The sequence below is a fragment of the Diabrotica undecimpunctata genome, chromosome 1 (genome assembly GCF_040954645.1).
Source record: "Diabrotica undecimpunctata isolate CICGRU chromosome 1, icDiaUnde3, whole genome shotgun sequence".
NCBI classification, from domain to species: domain Eukaryota; kingdom Metazoa; phylum Arthropoda; class Insecta; order Coleoptera; family Chrysomelidae; genus Diabrotica; species Diabrotica undecimpunctata.
This window is the reverse complement of record NC_092803.1, coordinates 36,645,668-36,670,879: the sequence shown is the minus strand read 5'-3', so window position 1 is coordinate 36,670,879 and position 25,212 is coordinate 36,645,668. Positions and strand designations below refer to the sequence as shown.

Here is a 25,212-nt window from a genome sequence, read left to right as displayed (position 1 = left end):
ACTTGCAGAAATTCAAGTGGTACAAATGGTTCAAAATAATAAAGATATTAAAAATGAAAGTTGAAAAGAATTAAATATCATGCCAAGTGTAGCATTTCAGAGTAGTTTATTAGACCAATTTTGCATTTATTATATAACAGAGATCTATGAACTGCGAAACTGACCACTTTCGCCCTCTTCGCTGATAATTGCGTCTCACACTAATTCAGAATATACTTTAAAAATTTTGTAATGTCAACTTTTTAATGAGACAGGAGCTAGGTAAATCTACTAATCTGTCATATATAAAATCAATGTCACATAACGAAGATAACCTACAGAAAATAATACAAACATTCAAAACAGCGACTGAGATAAATAATATGAAAATATCAACACCTAGCACGAAAGGAAACCTATTAATAATTTTCGTTAGAAGTCTATGTAGAAGATCTTCAATATTAAATTTGTTAAATAAAATAAATAACATTGAAAAAGATTACATATAAACATAAAGAAAAATAAAATAACAGTAATCAATTGACGCCTGGTGGGTGCTCATCTACAGATAAATGATGAAATAGTAGAACAATTTAAATATTATGTTTATACGAGATTAAGCCACAATTATTGGTTGTAATAAAAATTATATTTTAAACTACTAATGTTTGAGGTTTCGACTTCCACTCCGGAAATCATTCTCAAAAAATATTATTTTAAAAATTCTGCAAAAATGTATAACAATTTTCTTGTTATTAAGTTATGTCCTTTCGAAATAAGCATACTTGACCTCAATCTATAGGTAGGAAACAGCATGTATATGGCTGAAAAAATATGATCTATATGACTGTCTTGTGTGTTTTTTGTGTTATATGTTTGTGTAATCTGTATCGTAATTGTGGTTGTGTAACGTAAGTTATGCAACGTAAATTTCTGTTGGCGTATTGTGTGTTGCATATGTATTTTGTATAAGATTGTAGATGATGTTTTTCTGACCTCTTATTACTTTGCTATTGTTGATATATTCTTGTTGTTTACTTCTTGTTTTAGTATTGGTAATCAAAGCCTGCTACGTTCTGCTTATGTTGGGTGTGGGCTGCTTCTTTGACTTTTCGAAATGTTTCGACTTATGTCCTTTCGAAATAAGCATACTTGACCTCAATCTATAGGTAGGAAACAGCATGTATATGGCTGAAAAAATATGATCTATATGACTGTCTTGTGTGTTTTTTGTGTTATATGTTTGTGTAATCTGTATCGTAATTGTGGTTGTGTAACGTAAGTTATGCAACGTAAATTTCTGTTGGCGTATTGTGTGTTGCATATGTATTTTGTATAAGATTGTAGATGATGTTTTTCTGACCTCTTATTACTTTGCTATTGTTGATATATTCTTGTTGTTTACTTCTTGTTTTAGTATTGGTAATCAAAGCCTGCTACGTTCTGCTTATGTTGGGTGTGGGCTGCTTCTTTGACTTTTCTATTTTTTATGATACTGGTTCTTTCATGATTATTTATGCATCTTTCCATTGTGGTCTTTGGTCGTTGTCTGAGGCATGTTTGCATATCTTTCATATTGGGATCTTCGGAATTGCTCGAAGTCTCCGTTCTGGATGTATGTTGTTTCATGCTCGTTTATCCTGACACTTGGTGGTCTTGCAGTTTCTCCCACATATAGATTGTTTCATTTACAGGGTATTTTACAGATACAGTTTTTTATCTTTCTTTTGTGTTGTTGGGTTTGGTTTTGGACAGGATAGATCTCAGTATGTTGTTTTTTTTGAATGGTTTTGGTTCCAGTGTAAAAGAAATATTAGGATGGAGTTTATTAAGATCATCCAGAGTCTGTATGACATCACCTTGTGTTTCCCGTATAAAACTATGCAATCATTAACACGTCTAGACCAAAAAACTATTTTGTTGTTGTTACTAACGAATTTCTGTCCTAAACTCTCTAAGAAAACCCATCGCTAAACCTGTTGGTTGTTTGTATATTTTTTGATTGTATAGAAAGAAATCCTGATCAAGACAAAATTTAGGCGTTTTTGAGATGGCATCTGTTTCTCGTACTAAACGTAAACCAAATAAAAACTCTCTTCTATTCTGATGTTATTTAAATTTTTTAAAAAAATTTTAAACTACAAAACTGTTATCTGAAAGAAAAGATTCTAGTTTATCTATGTATTGAACTTGTTCTGGGATTACAATATAATTTCCCTTACCTTACTGTTAATTTTAACATTGTTAGTCATACCTTCTATTAGAGTATCCAGCTATACTGCAAAACTTCCCAGCACTGAGTTAGTTAAACTAAAATTCTGACAAGAAAACTTATAGCCTAATCCTAAAAAATGCAATTCATCTTCTGAAAAGTTAGTGTTACTTAGATTTAAGACTCTAGGATAAAATTGGTGACCTAAAAACCTATGCATAAGTGCTGAGTCGCTGATACTTGTTTTTTCAAAATCAATCGGTTTAATTTGTTAGCAAGACATCTCTTCTTGGTGGATTGTAAGCAGAAGACCTCATCTTTTATATGGCTAAAGGAGTTATTAATAAAAAACCAAGGATGATGTTGCACAATTTAATCATAAGTAATTTGAAGGTTGACATTAATATGATTGAGTGCTTCTTAAATTCTCTTTTCAGGATCTTTTTCTCCAAAATCTGGTTTTCTATCTCAGGTACATTTTTTGATGATTTCATCTTAGCAAAAGTAGGAGTGACTTTATGTGAAATGGACTACCTAACGAACCAAATGTTCGAACCAAAAAAGATCTTTTAAGTTTACGACGAAACATACTCTTTTTGCTATACGAGGAAAAATGCTACGACAACAATAATCAACTTGATTTATTTTAACGAATTCTTTTTGATCTTAAGTTGCAGAAATAAAATATCTTCTCGCAGGTCTTCCACGCAAATTTAAAGCTAAGCATTAAAAAAAATGAAAATAATAACAATATTTCTTAATTGCTGTTAGTAAACAGTTCATAGAAAATATCAAGTGACTCATACTAACGCGAAAAAATTATTTTATATAACTAAGTTCACGAATAAAAATCATGAGACTTATTCATATAATTTCTATTTTAGTTTCGTTTAATTTAGAGGTCGATCATAGTTCATATCGTCACAAATGGAATATTGTCGGCATATAGTCCTATCATTGTTAATTCCAAAAATAATAGAATTTAAATATTCTAAAATATACATGTTTTTAAATTTTGTTAATCCACTTTTACTTAAAAATAAACTCATATACTCAAAAAAGATAGTCTATGTCACATTATTTAATTTTAATTTTGCTTACTACTATCAGCTCTGTAACTTCTAGAAATTTATATGTTATATTAACAGACTTATTAATCTGTTAGATAATTTTCCTCCAAACATTTGAATAAATGAACATTTTCGTTCTATCTGTTCTGGTATGTACCAGCTTTCAGTCAATTAATAAGGATTACTATGAAAATCAACTTCATATTACCTCATGTTTTCATATTCACGTCACCTGCTTCATATTATTCTGTAGAAAATTGTACAGCACTTATTCAGCAATGCGGTTCTCACAATGTTTTATGTCTCAAGTTCGTTCTGTTATTGTTCGTCCTAACTTATGTGGAATTTTACTGGTTTCTATTCTAAAGTCATCAAAATTACTTATGGTTTATAGATTTATTTTAGCTGCCTAAGTCAGATCTACTAAAGACACATGTTCGAATGTATACTTGCCTTCTATATCCTAAAATTGTGTCCTCTAATAATCTTTTGGATCAACATTTTCTCAACATTCAAATTTCGCGAAACAATAGACATGCGCAAAGTGCTTGCATGTACGCTCGCCAGACCGTCGTCAAGGCACGAAGCGGATGCTTTCACACGTTCAAGCCACGTAGGTCAAAAGCCAAAGTGCACTCAAGTGTCTTACCTTCTACTTATTTAGCTTATTACTTTTCTGATGTTTCTTCCTTATGCTTGGATTCACTCTTAATTTAATAATAAAGTGGAAGTATTAGTTATATATTTTGGTTTTCATTCAACTGCATAAACATAGCATAATTAACTTAGTAATAGTGTTCAGCTTAATAAGTTATTAAATTCTACCTTTGACTCCTTATCGAACCGGGGACTCACATGTAGCCTATCGGTGGGCATCTTGGAGTCCAGAATTCGTAGCGCTCCTTGAGTTCTTTGTTTTGTTTTCCTAGGTTATCTAATTTCACCTTCAAATCTTTTTCATTTGGTCTCTATAAGGTACGTTAACAAATTCGTTTGAATTAAAGTCCTCCATAATGATCGGTCCATGAGCCCACTTCATTCATAATGAGGATCATATAAAGATTCATCGATAAGTTTATTTTCATTCTCGGTCACCATTGTGTTTGGTTAGTCCTTAGTTAGTTCTTGTGGTTTAATATGAATTATAGTGTGAGCCACTGTTATTAGCTACAGGACTCTTGCCATTCTTCAATTTATAAATACTAACTAGTATTTCTTGTTATATTAGTATATATCATTATAGTCTAGGCGGGATCTGTTTTGGATTGGACATTTTCCATAGGAAGCTATTTTTTTGCTGGAATCACTTCAGGATGTGCCCAATATCGATAATCATCATATGCGCCAGTCGCAAACCCTGTGCTAAATTTTTTATTTAACAAAATCTGAAAAAAATTGACAATTTCTCATTTTTTTGCTCCTATTTTCGTTTATAATTCGGAAAATATTGATCCTAGAGAAAAAATTATAACAAGTTAAAAGCTTTGTTATTAAATTTTACACAATATTTCGTTAGCTAGAAATTGAAAATTTAATGTTTATTGTTGAAAAAATAGCAATAATTGGAAAAAAAAGTACAAAAAAATGAAGTTAATCCTTTAAATGTTTTCCACTTTCTAAACTTGACCTACAAGCTCCATATTCCGCCTAGAAAAACATTTTAATATGTTTAAAACGTGTGCTAAATTTTGTTAAGATCGGTCGGATAAGTTTTGCATAATAATTTTGCAACCCAGCCTACTGGAAAAATTTTCAAATTTATCGATTATCGATATTGGGCACATCCTGAAGGGATTCCAGCAAAAAAATAGCTTCCTATGGAAAATGTCCATTATGGTCTGAATTTCTACAGATCCCGCCTAGTCTATTAGTCATTTTGTCAAACATAGTCAAAAAACTTTTTTGTTTTGACTTACTTTTTAGACTCATTTGCGATGCTCTCTTTTGGCCCTTTTTTCCTGTTATGCTATCTTTATTTGACTACTTGCTGATATAACTACTTAATTGTTTTATTACACTAAGCTTTTCTTCTATACAATATCGAGTAACCTATACGGGAACATATTTGCAAGTATTTTTTATCAGTTTACTTTCATCATTCTCTTTGCTTTTACATTTCTACATAAGTTTAATTTGAGTCATAGTAATATTAATCCAATTTACCAACATGTTTTACGTATCCCCCTAGGTGTTTTTTGAATATTTTCCCCTACTCTTTCCAGAAACCAACAAATCAGCAATTTTTTAAATTAAGTGATAGGTGTCTCAACGTTGAACATGGCCGAACCATTTTAATTTATACACTCTCATTTTGACATCATTGGGTGCAACCCCTAGACTTTTTCTAATATATTTATTTTTAATTTTACACTTTTTTGTTACTCCACTCATCTATCCAAGTATTCTCATTTCCACCATACAAATTCGTGGTTCCTCTTTCGTTTTAACTGCTTCACATTCAGTTCCATACATCATAGCTGGTCTTATTATAGAATTTTCCTCAGTTTCATTGAAATCTTTCTGTAACACATGCATCTTCACCTATTTTACAATCACTCTATAATACTAATCCTAGGTACTTAAAATTATTTCTTTTTATTTTCGCTTCATAATCATTTTATTTGTAGTCGTTACTTCATTTTTAACTGATCATTCGAAGTACATTTTATCGTACTTAATTTTAAATCTTTTTCCTCAAGAGATTTTATTCACTGTTCCAGTTTGGGTTCTAAAAACCTTTAAGTATTTTCTACTAATACTACATCATCAGTATACATCAGCAGAATCCTTATTAATCAGGTCTTAAAAAAATGGAGGCAGTTATGCGAGGAAGTCACCATTTCTGCCCTCGCGGTGCTCCTACGAAAATTTATCTCGAGGGACACTATAACGGTATTGGACTGGTTAAAAGGCCAAACAGTAACTTTACGGAAACCAAAGGGAGAAACATATGATGCTATTTCAATGCTTACTTTCTTATTGAATATTAAGCAAAGACTGAGCTTGATGAATCTACATACAGATCATCAAGGATATTAATGTGTCTAGTGGGAAAAATCTACACAAAGAACATAATTAAATGGGCTATCAATAGTTTTAAGTCTTCTGGATAGGATGAGACATTTCCAGCTCTGTTACTAGACTAAAACGATCTAAAACATTTAAAACTGTTTCTTTTTGATTGCCCAAGTACGGTTTTCGAAACTACACAACTTTAGCTACAAACTCCATCTAATGCCGTCTCCGTGGAAGCATTTCCCGTGAAGTGATATTGTTTGTAATGTGAAAAATTATATGGACTACCTAAGTCTGACGTCACAATGGGTGGGGGTTTTAAAAACCTTTCCAAACATTTCTAATTTGTGTGTATTAGTCCCATACGAAGTTGGAAATATAGGTTTTTTTAATCGTTTGAGGAATAAATAAGGACTTTTGGTTATGAACATTCATTTTGTGCGATTGGTATTATTTGTTGAATTTGTGAGGTAAGAATATCAAAGTATTAAGATATTTACTATGAATGTTTATATTTTAAGGTTATGTTATTATTTGATTAAAACTTTAATAATTTTTTACTGTATTTTTAGGTATTTTCAAATAAATCATTGAATTTTTTTACGCAGTTCAAAAATATTTAAATTAATGTTTTATTCTTTTTCCGTTGCCAGTGAATTTATCCTGTAAAAGACTAAATATATTCGTTTTCTCGTAGTTTAAGTTGTAATATAACATTTTGTAGAAACCTGTCTATCAAATTGCCATAAAAAGTGTTTAAAAAAATGTTTTTTGAATGTTGTAATAGTTTTTAAGTTTATTTTTTTAGATCTGGGCGTATCTTCTTCTTCACTTGCCATCTCCGCGGCGGAGGTCGGCAATCATCATAGCTATTCGGACTTTTGAGACGGCTGCTCTGAAAAGTTCATTTGATGTACATCCGTACCCTTTTCTCAGGTTGCGCGGCCATGACATTCTATGCCTCCCTATGCTTTTCTTTTTTTGATTTCTTTCCTGCATAATCAGTTGGAACAAGGTGTATTTCTCTCCACGTGTAATATGTCCGAGGTATTCTTGTTTTAATTGTATTTAAAATTTCTAGTTCTTTATTCATCCTTCTCAGAACCTCTTTGTTTGTGACGTGTTCTGTCCACGATATTTTCAGAATTCTTCTATACCCCCACAGCTCGAACGATTCCAGTTTTTTCATTGATGTCGTATATAAGGTCCAAGATTCCATTTCATAAAACAAAGTCGAAAAAATATAGCAACTTGCCAACCTAACTCTTAGTTCCAATTTTAAATCCATTGTACATAGCACTCTTCCCATTTTGTTGAAATTTGGTCTAGCCTTTTCTATTCTGATTTTGATCTCCTGAATGTAATCATTTGTGGAGTTAATCATTGTTCCCAGATATGCATATTTGTCCACTTGTTCCACGTTGGTTCCGTTTATTAGAAGATTCTCGTTATTTCTTTGAGTTTTCGATATTTTCATAAATTTCGTCTTCTTGACGTGGGCGTATAATGTAAAGATGTGTTGAAGATATCAAGTATTACTGAATTTTTCAGTAATGATAACAGAACGAACGAATATATTTAGTCTTTTAGGGGATAAAATCACTACCACCCAAGAAAATATTAATTGTTTAATTAATTAAAAACATTAATCGAAATATGTTTACCTTCGTAAATAAATTTAATGATTTATTGTTTAAAAAAGAATTAAAGTTTTAATCAAACAATAACATAACCTTAAAATATGAAAATTTATAGTAAATATCTTTATACTTTGATATTCTTACCTCACAAATTCGCGAACAACAAATAATACCAATTGCGCAGAATAAAATGTTCGTAACCAAAAGTCCTTTTTTATTCTTCAAACAATTCCAACCTCTTATGTGACAAATACACACAAATTAGAAATGTTTGGAAATGTTGACGACTGGACTAAACTTTTTTTCTTTTTTCCTTTTAAACAGTCATTTGACTTTTTACCAAGAAAAAAACATGTTTGGCATTGTTAAATAAATTAAAATAGTGTGGCCTTTTACAGCCAACTATGTAGTTAAAAATATTATGATTCATATTCATATCTCTTTGAGTTCACTCATTACCATTAACATTCCACGTGCACGGTTGTTAAAAAATTACTAAAAACCAACTTTTTCCTCGTTAAGTGATAAAGGCCAGTAGTACATGGGAATTTTTATTCGTGTGTAGTCCTAGAAATGTCGTAGTTGAGAGGCGGGAACAAAAACTGTGGATAGTGCGTGGTACCGATAGATTTAATACGTGTTTAAAAATTTGATTGGAAATAGAAGTGCATATAGGTTATCACATTTGTTTGTTTATTAGTAGATATGGTAATATCGTTTTTTATATACGTAAATAACTACGTTTATGTGGGATTTTTATTATTTTTCAATACTAAGTTGATTTGCAGAATTTTAGAAAACATGGAATACCCTATGTATGTATTATTGGTATATTAAAATAACCAATTTATTTATGTTAGGAATATATATATTTACAGATCCTTAAGACACATGTCGTTATTTGTTATAATATTTTTTCTTCGTCCAAGTAATTCCAAAAATTAAATAGCCAAATTTCATTTCATTGCTCACAAATGAGTGTATTGGTACTAAATTAGTTTTAAGTACATATTTGCTTTTATACATTATTATACTTATTATATCACAATAATTTGCCTACTCTTTCTAAAGTATAAATTAATGTTAAGGAAGTTAAATTGTCAGTGTAGAAACTTCATAAGTGTAGTGTACAGGGTGTCCCAAATCAGCACTCCAAATGGATGTTTTGCAGGGTATATCGAAAACTAGTTCAAACGTGATTACTTCTTTTTTCGTTAATACCCTGGGGTGCAAAACTAACAGGGCACTCAGATTTTTCCTAAAAACTGGCGTTTAAAAAAGTTTAAGATGTTCTCAATTGAGTATTCCCAAAGATAAACAAAATTTAAAAATCAAATTTTTTACAACTCAAGAATTTTACACAGAAAAAACAATAAACATTTCAAAAAATTTGAAAATCTGCAAAGAAACAATTTTTTTTTAAATATAAACATTTTTTATGGAACACGATATTTAACAGAGTGTATTACCTCCACGAGCCCTAATTACGGCTCTCATTCGAGCAGGCATACTTCATTCATGGTTTAAAACCCACCATGTTTACGTCAAATACGTCGTTCCAGAGTATCCCATGCATGCTCTATTGGATTTAAGTCTGCACTCCTTGGGAGCAATGGTAATAAACTAAAATAATAATCCAAGTAATCCTGTGTTATCCTTGCGCTGTGCGGACGAGCATTATCTTGCATCAGACGAAAGTTTTCTCCAACAAATGAGGCAAATGGCACTACATCATCTTCCAAACATTGCTGAATATACTGTTGAGCGTTCAAACTGTCCCCTTGAATTGTAACAAGTTCTGTATGATCCTCTAGGGAAATGCCTGCCCACACCATTATACCACCTTCACCAAATTGAACTCTCGGAGTAAAAAAACATTACTGATAACGTTTACCAGCACTTTTCCATATCCTAGGCTACCCATTTGAATATTTGTTAAATCTTGATTCATTCGTAAAAAGCACAGCACTCCAATCGTCAACACCCCAATTAAGATGTTCGCGAGCGAAGTGTAAACGTTGCCTCCGATGATCCGCTGTTAATAGAGGTCGCGTCTTCGAATGGTATAAACGAAAATTGTGTTTCTATGGAAATAATTTAATCGTTGAACAAGTACTGGTGATGATAATGTACTATTGAATAACGCTTGAAAATCTAAGAAAGCGATCTTCAACTTGACTTGTGGTTCTTCGTCTACCTTGACTTGGCCTCCTGGTGTATTGTCCTCTTTCCCAAAATCTTCATTTTGCGTCAAACACTGTACTTAGAGAAATTCCTAAAGTATTTGCGATGTAACGAATACTCCGCCTATCATCCTGTAAAGTAACAGCTTAAGCTACTTGTTCTGCTGTCATAATTTTTTAATGCTAGTCTTAAACAGGAGACAATACAAAAACCTACAGCCTAACTTGTAATCAGTTACACTACCACAATAAACTTAAATTAATACTAAGCCACTATTCCATACTAATAACAAAACGTATGTGTAAAAGTGTTGTGAGCAAACAAGTTTTGATCTAAACACCAACAAAAAACAGAAAATTTGAGTGTTCGGTTAATTTTGTACCCCAGTGTATAACGACTGCCCAATCAAATCATCAATAACTCTCCACATTAGCGAGATATAGGGCGATTATTGAAAAATGTAGAAAACATGGTTGTATGTCTCTTTTATGAAGAAAAATTTTAAAAAACTGTATTGGAACTTTGAAGGATATATTATGGTTGGGTTCAGTGGCGTACAAGATATTTTTTTAGGGGGTCTCACTAATGAAATATAATACCAACTTACAGTCTGTCCCAAACCCTTCTTTCAGTGCGTCACTAATTTTGACGTCATATAGGATTTTAAGAATGTCGAGAATTATTGCATGATATTTTAGTTAAATTTGACAGTTGCAGGATCTTAATCCCTCTTTCTCTAATTGAAAATAATTTAATAATTTTAATATTAGTCTTTGTTCTTTCTCGATATATCTCGGCATATTTAAAATATTTTTATGACAATAAACACAAAATTAAATTTTCACTGTAAAATGTCTGATAATACTAACCTCGAATGACAATTATCATTTTATCAGTTGACATTGTGAAAGTACTGTCACGATCGAGACAATCTGCGTCAAATTATATTTATGCGCATCATTGATTGGATATCTATTTAGCGTATACTAAACTCCAACCAATTATACATCCGTAAGTAGAATTAGATTTACGATAAATAATTTTCTAAGTTCTATGTATAATAATCACAGACTCACGTTTTTTTCTGTCACTTCTAGCTTAATGTGTTAGAGAGAATTCGATCAACTATGACGCACTGAAAGAAGGGTTTGGGACGAACTATATGTTGTTTTATATGGGACACCCTACTTAAATATTTTGACATTTTTCGTATAAATTTTTAATTATCTTTCACCTGATATGATATGTTATATATCTACCTTTAGTTGTTGAAGCTACTCTGCAAATAAAATTCACTCAATAAAATTCACCCAACAACTTTGAAATACCTTTTTCCTTCTCAATTTTTCGTTAAGTCAAGTTTTTAAAATTCTCTTGTCTGGTTTCCCTCTTTCTGGATATCGTTAAAAAATAATTCAAATGCAGCAATAACATTCTTTTAGCATTCAATATGTCAAACGCACATCGTATTTTTTATAATTTTCAAAATTCATGTTTTGTTGACAACACTTTACATCGACACAGTAATTGTGACAGATACCAAGGATGACACAGGTATTGTTTTATTTGTAACATTATAACATATAATAACATATTATTATAACATTACCAAAGCCTACTCTAAGAAATGAACTTTCTTAATTTTAAAGTAAAATTGTGGATTATTATCAATAAAAATGGTAAATTGCAATAATATGCCACAAGAAAATAGCTTTAGAACAATAATAAAAAAATAAAAGACAATAATATTTTATACGATAAAAAATTATAAATGGAAACGAAAAAGATAATAAAATACAGTGTGTTCAATTTTGTGACAATTTTATTTACAAAATAGGGAATCAATACTTTAAAAATAATAATTCACTTTGAATAAACAAGAAGCAGTTAAGTATTTACTCTACTTTCAAGTTAGTTAGTTACTGATTTTATTTTGCTAAATAAAACCGTTAAGGGATTAGTATCCTTATAATAAAATATTAAATCGCGTTATTATTGTTGCGGGTGTTTTTAACATGATGTCAACTATAAACATTTTATTTGGAGAGTGGCTTCAACAACTAAAAATAGATATAAAACATGTCACATCAGGTGAAAGAGAATTAAAAATGTAAACGAAAACTGTCAAAATAAATAGGGTGTCTCATATAAAAAACTATCATAATATATCTATCAAAAGTTCCAATAAAGGGTTTTGATAATTTCAAGAAGATTTAATTAGGCATTACTATAACGAGAAACGAAGTCATGACATCTTATCTACTTTTTTTTATCTCATCTAGTTTTCGATACACCCTGAAAAACATACAATTTGGGACACCCTGTACATAACATTGTCTTTTTTTAGGAGAAAAGGGGGGTTTCGTGTCCGATTAAGTAGCTTTTTGCAAAGGCTAAAATAAGTAATTATACCACATGTTTTTTTATATTAACAGTCAAAATTGTATCCATTTTATTAATTAAAATTAAAGTGAGATTACTTACTTTAAGGTTTCACTGATGATGATCTGATAAGACCGACAATGTTTTGAAAATTTTAATAATTTTGGATATTTTCATAATTTTATAATTTACACTAATTATACTAGCATTTTTTACTCCGTTGTTAATATTTTTCCTTTTAGATTATTCCTATTTAGATCATTATAGATTTATTTCTTCTATTAGCGGTTTATTTGGTCACTCTTTCGTTCTTCTTATGAAACTTGATCATCTTATCTTCCCTCTATTTATTTTTATTTTCTCCATTATATCATTTTTAATATTCATTTTTTCCGGTTTGGTTTATTTGGTATTCAGATCGTTTGTGTTCCTCTTCTGTTGCCGCCAGGGAAACACAAAAAAGCATAAGAAAACCAGTTATTGCTTGAATTGGGCAGAATCAGTTTAAAAACTATTATCTGCTATTTTTTATTTGTAATTCTAAAACTTGTATATAATATTATGTAAATTTTTGCGTTCCTCCTTTTTTGCTTATTTCTTGCATTTAGTAATTTTCTCTAATGTATTTACGAGTATTCATTTAATAATAAAGTAAATAAGTATAAATACACCCAAGCTCTATTTAGTTAGGTAAATTAAAAATACTTTTTTTCATTATTAGGAGCATGGTAGTAATTAATTTTTGGCAAAACGCAACATCTGTGTCACTGCAAGATTATAGATATCCAAAAATAGTGTATCAGGTACCTATAACATGGAACCTATTGCGATTTGCGAAACTCAAAAGCGTATTCATGCATAAAATTATGTTTTGTTCTAATTATCAATAGCAGACAAATTAATTAAAAAACTTCCTTTGGTCCCAAGGTCAATACAATTTTATTCCAACTGCGAAGTTTATGATTAAGGACGATATTGTGATTGATAATCTGGTAGGTAGTGGTCGTAACAATAACCATTGTAAAGTATAATCTCCTACGCAAAGCATATTAAATGAACAAACTTACAGGGGTGAAATATTCAAAATTAAAATATATTGGATGTACGAAATATACGGAAAATGCCCAAGAGATTCTTATTGTATTTTTAGGAATGCTCAAAAGATTGTTTAAAATGATATTCTTAAGATGTCAATAACAATATCCTTGAAATTACCAAAATGTGCTATATTACTGCTACACATTTCTCCTCTTCTATTCAACATTTTTCGTGTACATGTGAACATAACATGTTCTCTCTAACTCTTTTTGCTTATCTTTTCTCTGGGCCTTTACAGTCCAGTTTTTCACAGGTTTTTTAGTGCCCGTTCTAGTCTGTCTATGTAAAGTTTGATTTTACACTGTTTACGCTGTGTCTTCCGTTTTGGTCTGTCATCGAATGCATTAATTTGTTCTGTCTCATATGATTATCGCTAGTACTGTTCTTTCAATGCATCGTTCCATTGTGGTTTAGGAATTATGTTTTGTCAGTATACCCAAGTTCTTCTCCTGCTTGACAACCTAATGCTAGTTAAATCAGATGGAGCTGTTAACAAGAGTCCATAGTGTCAATTTGGTTGTTATTTTTGTCTATTTATAATGTATGTATGTCCTAGTCTCATACTCTGCTTATCTTCAGTTTAATTTTACACTGTTAGACTGTGTTTTTCCTTGATTGTCTGTCATCAAATACACTGATTTCTTGTTTTGTTCCGGAAAAATATTATCACGATTATCGCTAATACAGTTATTTCCATGCATCGTTGCATCTTAGTTTAGGAATAGCGTTTTGTGTGAATGCCAAAGTTCTTCCCCTTGCCAAGTTAAGGCTAGTGAAATCAGGTCGAGCTGGTAACAAGAGTCCACATTATACGCAACTCTAGGATGCGTGCATAAGATTTTGTTCATCTTCATTTTCTTTATTATTTTCATCTTCATGGCCCAGTTCTTATTTAGATTATAACCAAGATAAGTGATACTCAAATTATTAATAATGATGCCATTAACTTTAAATCCACATTGAACAATATCTAATGCTTTATTAAAAACGAACTGACGAATAAATGTTAAATATTAGTGGGGAAAAAATGCAGCCCTGTCCGAAGCTCTTTAGAATTGTCCTGCCTTATCCCGATGTTTGCACTTTGATGCCCTGATGATCCTGATGTTTGTCATCAATACCTAACTGCTGAAGAATAGTATGTATGTACATTTTAGTATGTTTTACTCGATCAAAGAACTTCCCAAAGTCAATAAAACTTATATAAACTGGATGGTCCATATTTCTGCATTTCCCTACCATAACCTAAATACTAAATAGTGCTTTTCTGGTTCCAAGGTTATTGAGGAATCCAAATTGCGTGTCATTATGTTATTCTTCTATTTCTTGATACATCCTTAAATGCAAAATTCGAAGAAATATTTTTAAAATATGGCTCATCTAAATAATAGTACGGTAAGCACTACATCTTTTCGAATTTTAATTTTTAGGTGTCGTCACAAAAGTCGACAATAGCCAATCTGTTGGTATATAGTCAGTTTCATAAATTTTATTAAAAAGATGAAGAAGAGATCTTTTACCTGAACTTTCACTGAAGAGCTTTAATATTTCATCCGGCCCTGTAGCTTTGCTGGTCTTTGCTAATCTTATTGCTCGTTCAGTTTCATCAATAATTATGTCAGGTCCTTCCACTTCTTTAATCTTAAGATCGCGCTTTTCATCATTAAACAGTTCCTCAATGTACTCTTTCGATCTGTCGATTTTATTTAAATCAGTGATAACCAGTTGGCCGTCTGTATACCCTTTAAGCATTCATGCCATATTTGTCATGACTGCTAAAAGAAGATTCTAAAAGTGGGTGGTAACAGATTTGACACTACTATGTCAAAAGCCTGTATGTACTACAACAAGAATAGTGTCGACCAAACTCATTTAGTCTAGTTCTATCAAGTTTAGCCTTTTCTATATTATTAATTTAATTGAACCTGGTCTTTTCTTTTTCCGCCGTTTCAGCCTACTAAGGACCACGAAGATTTTCCATCTTTCCCATGACTGAGTTTTCCTCCTTTGTCCGTAGGTTTTCATTTTAATGGAATGTTCCTCTTTCCTTTCTTGCGATCACTTTCTAGCGGAGCGAAGAGCTGGGATAATGAGAGGGATAAGGTTCTTAGTAGATTTCACCTTATCTCTGAAACCTTGCGATCTTGGAGGTCATCAGATGGAATTTCTGTTTGTTACAAATATTTTTTAACCTGCTTGTCCCTTTTGAATAATATCATGATCTTGAGATTGAAAAGAGAATGCGATGGATTCTTTGAGGCTTTATACGTTCTAGGTGATCATAAAACATCATTCTCCATTTTTCCATGTTGGTAACAATGTTTTTCAAGTGTTTGTAAAACTTATGATTTTGTCTTCGGCGGAATTTGTTATTTTCTGTGATTAATTCTAAGATTGTTTTCAAATGTTCACATCTTTTATTTTAAGTTTTTCTAATGGCTCTTTCTTCACTTTTCAAGTTTTTCTAATGGCTCTTTCTTCACTATATTGGAACATTCAAATGCATATAGGGATGACGACCTGGTTATGACTGTATTATAGTTAAAATATTTTAGGTTTAAAGATAAGCTTCTGCTTTTGAACAGGTCTTTGCGCACAGATAGAATACACCTTCTAATTTTGTACATCTATTTTTAGTGACAGCATTTTCTGAACCATCAGGGGTAATTATATCTTCAAGGTATTTAAACTTTTTCGAATGTTTGATTTCTCTTATTGTATTTCCATATAAGAGAGTGAATTCTTTATGTTTGAAATAACTCAGTTTTATTGAATGCTATTTTAGGCAAGTTTTTGCGATAATTGATTGAAGCCTTGACAATTGAATTTAGCTTCATTGACGTTATTAGTTAAAAGAGCCAGGTCATTCTAACCTGGTCCATTCTTAAAATTTTCTATAATACATTTTACGTATTTCTTCTGATTGTGACTCGAAATAAAAATTCTTTTAATCAGAGGGACGGGTTTACGATAATGAAATAGTTTTATTAAATAAATAAGAATATATAATAACATCCGTTTTTGTTTGATTAGATTATCGTAATCTACAATCAAAAAAGCAATGTTTCATTTGTTGTCCTTTACATCTACTAATTACGAAGACGTATTAGTGTGTCGAAACGCAAACGAACTGCAACAGTGTTTCGTAGTGTTGTACTTTAGTGAATAATCGGGAGTTTCCCATGCCGAACCCATGACGTCGCCTACGGGAACATCGTCCGGTCCGACAATGGTGAGCATGGCCGGTTTGAGGAGATGTCTCTCTCAGATGTCGATGTTGGCCTTCAAGGCTACCACTTCTGGAGAAGAGGCTTGGGCCCATACTTGGTCAAGGTATTTATGTCTTCTAAATTAGATAAATAACACATTAATTACGCATACTACTACTATTCTACTAGTATCTATTATCTGTCTTTTAATAGTACTTATTCTTTGGCTTGATGTCAATAACAGTTATTGAATAATTAATAATCTACTTAGTGTATCCTAATTGTACAGAAAAATGGAGCTGAAAGAATCAATAAATTGGTATTTAGGTGCATAACCCCTGTTCAAATTAGACAATCAAATAAACTTGTTAAAATTAACTTTGGCATTATTAATAACAACTCATGCACCGAAGAAGTAACAATTAATAAAAGTACACAAGAAAAAGTATTGATGATTAAATTTTACTCTACTAAAAAGTTGATTAATGATTTACTGCTCAGTATAGAATATACTGATATACACAAATTAGACAATCAATAAGATTGTCAAAAAGTCTGAGACTATTAAATGCATCGTATTAAAAAAATGTTAAGTAACGAAGGTTAAATAATAGTAATATAGCAGTTATATTATACTCCTTATACAGTTGAGTTGCTAGTTGACTTCCATTCGCTGCGCTGTATGGCTAACATGGCTAACTATTTTTTAAGTATGGTCTCATGTTGTTCCCTTCCAGTTAAATTCGAACTCATTAGCATTATTTTAACATGTTTAAATTTAATATAAGGATTAAAATGTAACATTTTTAAATTTAATGTATGCATATTAGTGTCAAGTTTCATTGATAATGGTTGGATAGGGCCGCAAAAGTTTAGAATTTTATTTATTAAAAAAATAATTATATTATACCACTTTTTAAGTAGTGGTCTCCAATAAACGCCCCACGTCGTGTTGCGTCTGTATGCTTGTACAGAAGTTGCACGCTGCGTTCAGCGTACAATAAGAGACCACATGTGGAACCACACTGCTTTAAATTAAATAGTTTAATTATAAATGGAAATGAGTCACTTTAGATTTCACATACTGATGACATGAATAGTACCTAACAAAGTACAATAACAAAGATAACATGGCATCGTAAATATTAACTTTTACTTAAAAATAAATGTTCTCCCTCTCTCTCTCTCTCTCTCTCTCTCTCTCTCTCCAATGGCGCTACAGCCCAAATCAAGCATTGGCCTCCTCCGGACTATGCCTTTATTCTTGCCGTGGCGATCTTTTCCAGGTTCCCACGTCTAGCAAATTTTGCGCGTCCGCTGCAACTTCATCCTCCCAACTTTTCCATGGCCTTCCTTTTAGGGCCCTTTTCGGCAATCTTTCGGTCTTCATAATGACCAGCCCATCGAAGTCTCTGATGTTTAACGAATTCTGAGATTGGTGCCTCTTTGAACAGTTGGTAGAGTTCATGGTTATACCTGGATCTCCATACTCCTTTCGTTAATGTTAATAAGTCCAAATATCTTCCTTAGGACTTTTCTTTCGAAGACTTCCAGCTTTCATTTTGTGTCTTCTGTCATCACCCATGTCTTGCATAATAGTTTTGTAGACCCTGCGGAATACATGGGCAAATAAAAAGTAAGCTTTGTTTCCCTTTACTATTCTTCTTTGAATTTCTGGTGCTTCTATTTCATCCGTGTTTAATGCAACTCCCAAATATGGGAAACTTTCTACAGTTTCAATATCGTTCTCTAATTCTGCCGCCGTAAATAAATTTTAAAGATTCTAAAATTTCACTTATGTGAGTCTTCAACTTCACCTTCCCCATGAGGAAGATTCTTATAATATTCCTTTTATTCTTTAGGAATCCAGTCTAGCATCTGTAATAAATCATTATACTTGCAATTATTTCATTTCTTATTTATTTCAATCCCTGGAATATGAATAACCATCCAGAAGTATAACATTACCGTCATCAATTATCTGATCATATTGTTATTTCCTTTGCATCTGAGTTATGCAAACAATAAGTAGCCCATTTCAACATGCATGAGACCATTTCATTACCTCCACGTCCTCCTCTAACCTCATCCCACAAAATACACCAGGTAGCATGGCTGGGCTCATGAATTATGTAATTTAAGGTCCATAATTTACGCAAATAAAAGCTAGATGAATTTGTTAAAAAGAGTCGGCAAACATTTCTAAAGATCTATCACATACACCTTATGAGATCAATCTTTATCTTCTCTTTTTAGATTAAAATAAACGATGCTTCTGTTAGATGATTTTCTTGGTCAGTTTTAACGTTTTCTTTTTCAGCGTTGCTTAATGTGTTTTCCCTAAGTTTAGCAGCAAATGAATCGCAAGTGTCGCAAGTATCATTTCTGGGAAAATGGAAAGATTAATTGAATTCTTCGTTGAACTCTTGTCTGAACTGCAAATCTTTTGTTGGAATCTGCCGTAAGGATTTACATTCTTCTACGTATAGGTAGTACATTTTTGAAATGTTTAAGTGGCTACCTGAATATAATTTTTTGTTCGGTCTCGACTATAATGTGACTGGTACGTTGGATATTTTTTAATGTGTTCTCTTAAACTCCCCACAGTAGCCTCTTACGCCTGGTGTTATAATACCAGAATAAAGAGCTTTTTTAAAGCTGTTTTAATGAAAGTATTTGAAACAGAAAGAGTATTTGGAAAAAAAGTCTTGTACACTTTTTTATCCTAATTATTAGATGTTAGTGTGTATGTAAAGGTATTTTGTTTTTACTTTTCGTCACTGATTTGCTTCTCGGTACGTCTACGAGCAATGTCCCGGGGTTTAACATGCGAAGCAACATATTGTCTTTTGCGATTCCAAATTGTTTCTTCATTCCACATTTTTTGGATTTCCTAAGGTTTTTTAATATTATTCTGAAGCTATTTTCTTGTGGCATCTTAAGGCAATTACTATTTTTATTGGGAAAAATTCACCATTTTCTACTGTAATTTCATCATCAAAATCTGTATCCGAGTATTGAACTAATAATGTAAGTGTATTCTTTGTAGTCTCTTAAATAGACTTGAATTTCTAAATCAGAATCACTTGGAATAAAGTCCGGATCTGCATCTGAATTACCATCTTAATTTGCTTTACTGCATCCTATAGGAACCACTTCAATTGTATTACCATATTTATTATAATTTTTTTCTATACCAATAACCATCATACTACATATATTATAAGAGCTTGTAGTTTCTTCACGTGGTCAAATAATCCGGCCCATTAGAAAGAGATACAGGGACTACTTTGTAGGGAACGCGACTGTATGGCAGCAACAGTCTATTTGTATCATACAAGTCTATTTGTATGCCTATGAGTTCTACTATTTAATTTGAATATTTTTAGGTTAGGATTTAACTTCATACAACTTAAACAGTGCCTTACCTAAACAAAACTAGAAAGAACCATACAACTTAAACAGTGCCTTACCTAAACAAAACTAGAAAGAACCATAGGAACCCAACTCCAAGATTTATTTAAATAAACGTCTTTTGAACCAAAGTCACCACTCTACCAATTAGGTCTATTTAGCTCTAAAAACAAGTTTAACTTGATATATAACTGTATTATATAACCTATATAGACAAAAATCGAGTTAAGTTGGTCTGGCTCTTAGATACAGTACATTATTTATTGTATAAAGCATATAGACACGACGTATGCCTTAACGCGTACGGCGTTTATTAGAAACCACCGCTTTACTTTACTTAACGACCTTGTAAAACATCGGTGATCAAGAAAATTGTTAGATTTCTCCAGTAATTATATGTTTGTTTGAAGCGACGGTTAAATGGTTTTGAAATTTTAAGATCTCCCGTACCGATGTTGTAAAAAGAGCAAAAAAAAATCATTTAAATTTTTGTTAATTCTACACCGTTAATATTTGTATTTGTAAAGTTAAATAAGAAAGTTTTCTATTAAATAAGAAAGTTTTCTACTCTAACTTTATTTTAGTTAATCGGTTGCTAACACATAGACTAAGACTTCCTGCCTTGGAATCTCAATCTCCTGATAACATTTTTCGCAGTGTAAAATTTGTGTATCACAAAATACATTGGTGTGGGTGTTAAGTTTACTACGATAAGTTAAAGAGTGAAATTATTTACATCAACATTAAGGCGTAAAATAGCAAAACGATAGATTTCACGTGTGTCAACAAAACTGGCATGGATAGTTGAAAAAGGTTTATGTGTGAAAATTTAAAAGATGAATAATCTTTAAAACAGGTGCTAAACAATACGATAAATATATACGTGATAAAATATGGATTTTATTTCGGTCATCGGTTCTGGTGGCGTCATCGGTCCATATTTCTTTAAAACCACGTTGGCCAGGCTATTACCGTCAATGGCGATTGCTATTGTTCGATGATTATCAACTTGTTTTGATCTGAATTGGATGATATGGACACCAACAACATGTTGTTTCAACAAGACGGCGCTTGCTGCCACACAGCTCATGTAACATTGGACATTCTATACGAGCGATTTTACGAGGGCATGATCATTTCACATAGAAGTGAAGTAAACTATACACCGAGATAGTGTGATTTGAAACCTGTTAGACTCTTTACCAGGATAGATGAGGCCAAAGAACTTTTAAATCAGCTCTGCCTTTCCTCGCATATAAGGGGGATTGAAAATAAATATATCTAAAACCCAGATGATGACAAATCTTGTAGTCAGCGAAGATATATGCGTAGGAACAAGATCCATAGACCAGGTAATGGCCTATAAATACCTAGGTCATGAGATTCGCATAGGAAAAGATAACCAAACCGTTGAGCTTCTCCGTCGTATAAGACTGACTTGGGCAGCCTTCGGCAAGCTGAACCATATTTTCAAATCGTCTGATATACCAATATGCCTTAAAAGAAAAACATTTAATCAGTGTGTTTTGCCAGTGTTAACTTACGGTGCCGAAACGTTGACCATGACAAGGAGAACAGTTCAAAAGATCCGTGTGTGTCAAAGGGCGATGGAGCGTGCTATGTTGGGCGTTTCACTACGAGACAAGATCCCAAATCGCCAGGTACGACAAAGAACAGGAGTGGCTGATGCAGTAGAGAGAGTAGCAACACTGAAATGGAACTGGGCAGGTCACGTGGCTCGAATGACAGATAATAGATGGACAAAGCGGATACTGGAATGGAGACCAAGAGATGATGCCTACCGAAGCAGAGGTCGTCCACCAACACGTTGGACTGACGATCTAAAACGTTGTCATAGGAATTGGATGCAAGAGGCACAAGATCGAAATAGATGGAAAATTATGAGGGAGATCTATGTCCAGCAGTGGATAAGCGAAGATTGAATGATGATGATGATGATGAGACTCTTTACTGAATCGATTGAATCGATGGGTAGAAAAAACCTAGGCAGGCGAAGAGGGAATGGGGAAGGAAAATCAAGAAGACGAAAAAAATGAGATAGTCGCAACAGACAAGAGGGAAGAGGAACCACCAACAATTATTGAAGGTTAAGACGCAGTTAAAATAATAGCCTTACCTGGAATAGATAATCTACGAGCTAAATTTTATAAAGAAGGTGGCTACGATACCACAATGGCACTACAGCACTACAGAATATAGAATAGAGAAATCAGTTCCCGGTGACTGGAATACTTTGCTCCATACACAAAAAGATTCTGTGAATGCTCTAACCAAAGAAAAATTACGCTTTTAAATGAAGCGTATGAAATATTCTCGACTATACTATGCCACAGTATGGCACCATATGCAGAACGAATAACAGGAAAATACCAGGGTGATTTCAGATGTGGTAAATCGACAATTTATCAGATTGCAACCCTGAGAGAAATTTTAGAAAAAACACTGGAATATGGCATTGATATTCATCACATATTTAGAGACTACAAAGCAGCATACACCTCTGTAAATAGAGGAGAAATGTTCAGAGCAATGAAAGAACGTAGAGTACGAATTCAACATATAACAAATCAGTGGAAATCCTTGCCTATGCTGATGATATCAATATTGTTGAGAGAACGGAACACGCTGTTTGAGAAGTGTATGTAGCACTAAAAGAATCGGCCACAAAAATGGTTTAGTAATAAACTCCAATAAAACATTATAAAATAACTTTCTCCAAGTTTTCACCCATATAGAAAAATATAGGTACAAATCCCAAACATCTTTCATTTATACCACTTTGAAGTACATAGCGAATAATGACGACTAGCTGATCTACGTGAGATTTCATCATCATTAGCCGTTTTGAATCCACTGCTAAACATAGGCCTCCCATTAATAATTCCATTGCATCCGATTTTGAGCACCCTGAATTCAGTCGTGCTGGATGCGATTGATGTCGTCTGACAACCTTGTTGGAGCACACCCTCGATTACGATAAGCATCGTAAGATTGTGACGTGAGATATATCAGTGTTATCAATTATTAGAGAGTAAAATTTGGCTTCCATTACTTCGTTCACTATTTCGAGTTATAAATCTTTCGATATAATAAAAATAAATTCATCACATATTGTAGGTAAGAAATAGTTTATAGTACTAGCATAATGGTGCCGCAATTTGCATATGTTTTTCATGTGTTGCTGCAAAAATGGATTGCACTCAGATACATATGCCAAAAACCTATTAGACAAGTCGAAAAGCTCGGGTTTGTTTGGAAAAATATTCCCATTAGATTTTTGCATAATCACTTTCATGATCATAATAATGTCCAGGAGATTGCCCAGGCAAAAAGTTGCTCAAATTTTTTTAAACAATTTTTTTTAAACAAATTGTATTTGTGTTTACTGTTACAATTTGTTTAAAAAACTTTTTGCTTGGGCGACCTTTTGAACCTTATTTTGGGGTATCTTATGAAAGTAATTATGCAAAAAAATCTCATGGCAATATTTTTCTGAACAAACACCGAGCTTTTCGCGTTGTCTATATAATTGCCATTATTTTCACCAAAAAATACTTAATTTTTACCACTAAACGCTAAAGAGTATAAAGAAATAAATTTGATTGTCGCTACCACACGTTTAAGTACTTCCCTTCAATATTTTTTTTTATTTGCAATTTGTTTTTCCAGTTCAGTGTCAATGCGTCCGGTAATTTTAGATTTTGTCATTAAAATTACAATGGAGTTAATGTGCTTACGGGAATTTTCATGCCCTGACAATTTTTTATGTACGTTTTTATTTTTCCCGTTATTTGGAATATTATTAAGATCTCCATATTGATTTTGGTGGATTTTTATATAACCAATATTACGATATTCTGTTAAATAAAAATACAAATTAATTATAAACTTAATTTTTGGGCCCCAAAAATTACCAGACACGTGCCTAGGTTACCTAGGCCTTATTCCGCCCCTGATTTCGTTCCTTGTGTTTTACTTTATAGGTGTTGTAGTTTAAATATTGCACAACTTATAACGTTTAACAGTGTTGATACTTTTTCCATCGATATCACTATTTTTGACACTGATTTATCCCCGCAAAATCAATGTATGAAACAAATTTGTCTCGATATGTTTTAAAGCGAACAACATATGTATATAGAGACATAAGATTGTTTATTGCTATATTTTCGATAAAATTAAACTGCAGTATGTACATAATGTATACATTTCTGGCAAATGTTTTGCATGCTGAGAGCTGTATGTTTTAATAACTGTTTACTCGTTAATGTCTCTAAAACGTGACAGGTTTAAATAGTCTAAAACCAATGCCATAGTGCCCTTGTAATAATTTATTTGTACTTAATTGTTTTGTTTTATTTTCTGTTTTAACTATTAAATACAGTGGCGGAGTTACTTCTTTTAAAAGTGTTAAACGCATTAACAGAATATTTAAAATTCCGCAACATGCTATTACATATTATCACAAAATCAAGAGGTTGATCTAGGAAACCAAAAAACCAAAAGGATAAAGAAACGCTTATCAATTGGCTGTGTGTATTTCAGAAATTTGAACACATACTACTTGGTTTCTCTGAAGTGTTGGAAATTTCTAAGATTAAAAATTAGCGGTGTAATATGGGTGTCTAACCAAAAAAGTAAACCTAAAGATCACATAAAATTATCTGGTATATGATAAATGTATTAATTATCAACGCTACATGAATAACAAATAAACAAGTAAACTAAAAAATATAGCTAAGATAAAGCAAAGAGTTCCGGAGTTGTTTTCCTTTAGCACCTAAACTTTTATCAAATAATACATCACTGGTCATTGACGTTTTGACTTTCAGATCGATAATTTTTTAATTATTAAGACTTGTTTTGAGTCTATTTTGTCATCTCTTGTGTCTTCTTTGGCCATTTTCAGTGCTACCTATCTTGTGTCGTATAAATATAGTTTGTTCTAACACCCTTAAATGTCATTCTGAAGCTATTTGTTTATGGCA

The 25,212-nt window shown here is 32.2% G+C and overlaps 1 protein-coding gene across 9 annotated transcripts in view; it reads left to right on the top strand.

Moving 5' to 3' along the window:
* The window catches only part of Irk1 (Inwardly rectifying potassium channel 1), a 164,434-nt gene that overhangs the window by 76,895 nt on the left and 62,327 nt on the right, over positions 1-25,212 (top strand). For 3 of the 9 annotated variants that reach the window (XM_072541000.1, XM_072540981.1, XM_072540990.1), the window contains exon 2: positions 16,614-16,913. The exons of 1 other annotated variant lie outside the window; for it this stretch is intronic. In XM_072541000.1, the coding sequence (XP_072397101.1) occupies positions 16,774-16,913 (140 nt within the window). In that variant the 5' untranslated portion in view covers positions 16,614-16,773. Of the gene's footprint in view, positions 1-8,464; positions 8,625-8,712; positions 8,732-16,613; positions 16,914-25,212 lie in introns of those variants that run through there. 5 more of the 9 variants (XM_072541028.1, XM_072541037.1, XM_072540972.1 and 2 more) reach the window with 4 other exon arrangements.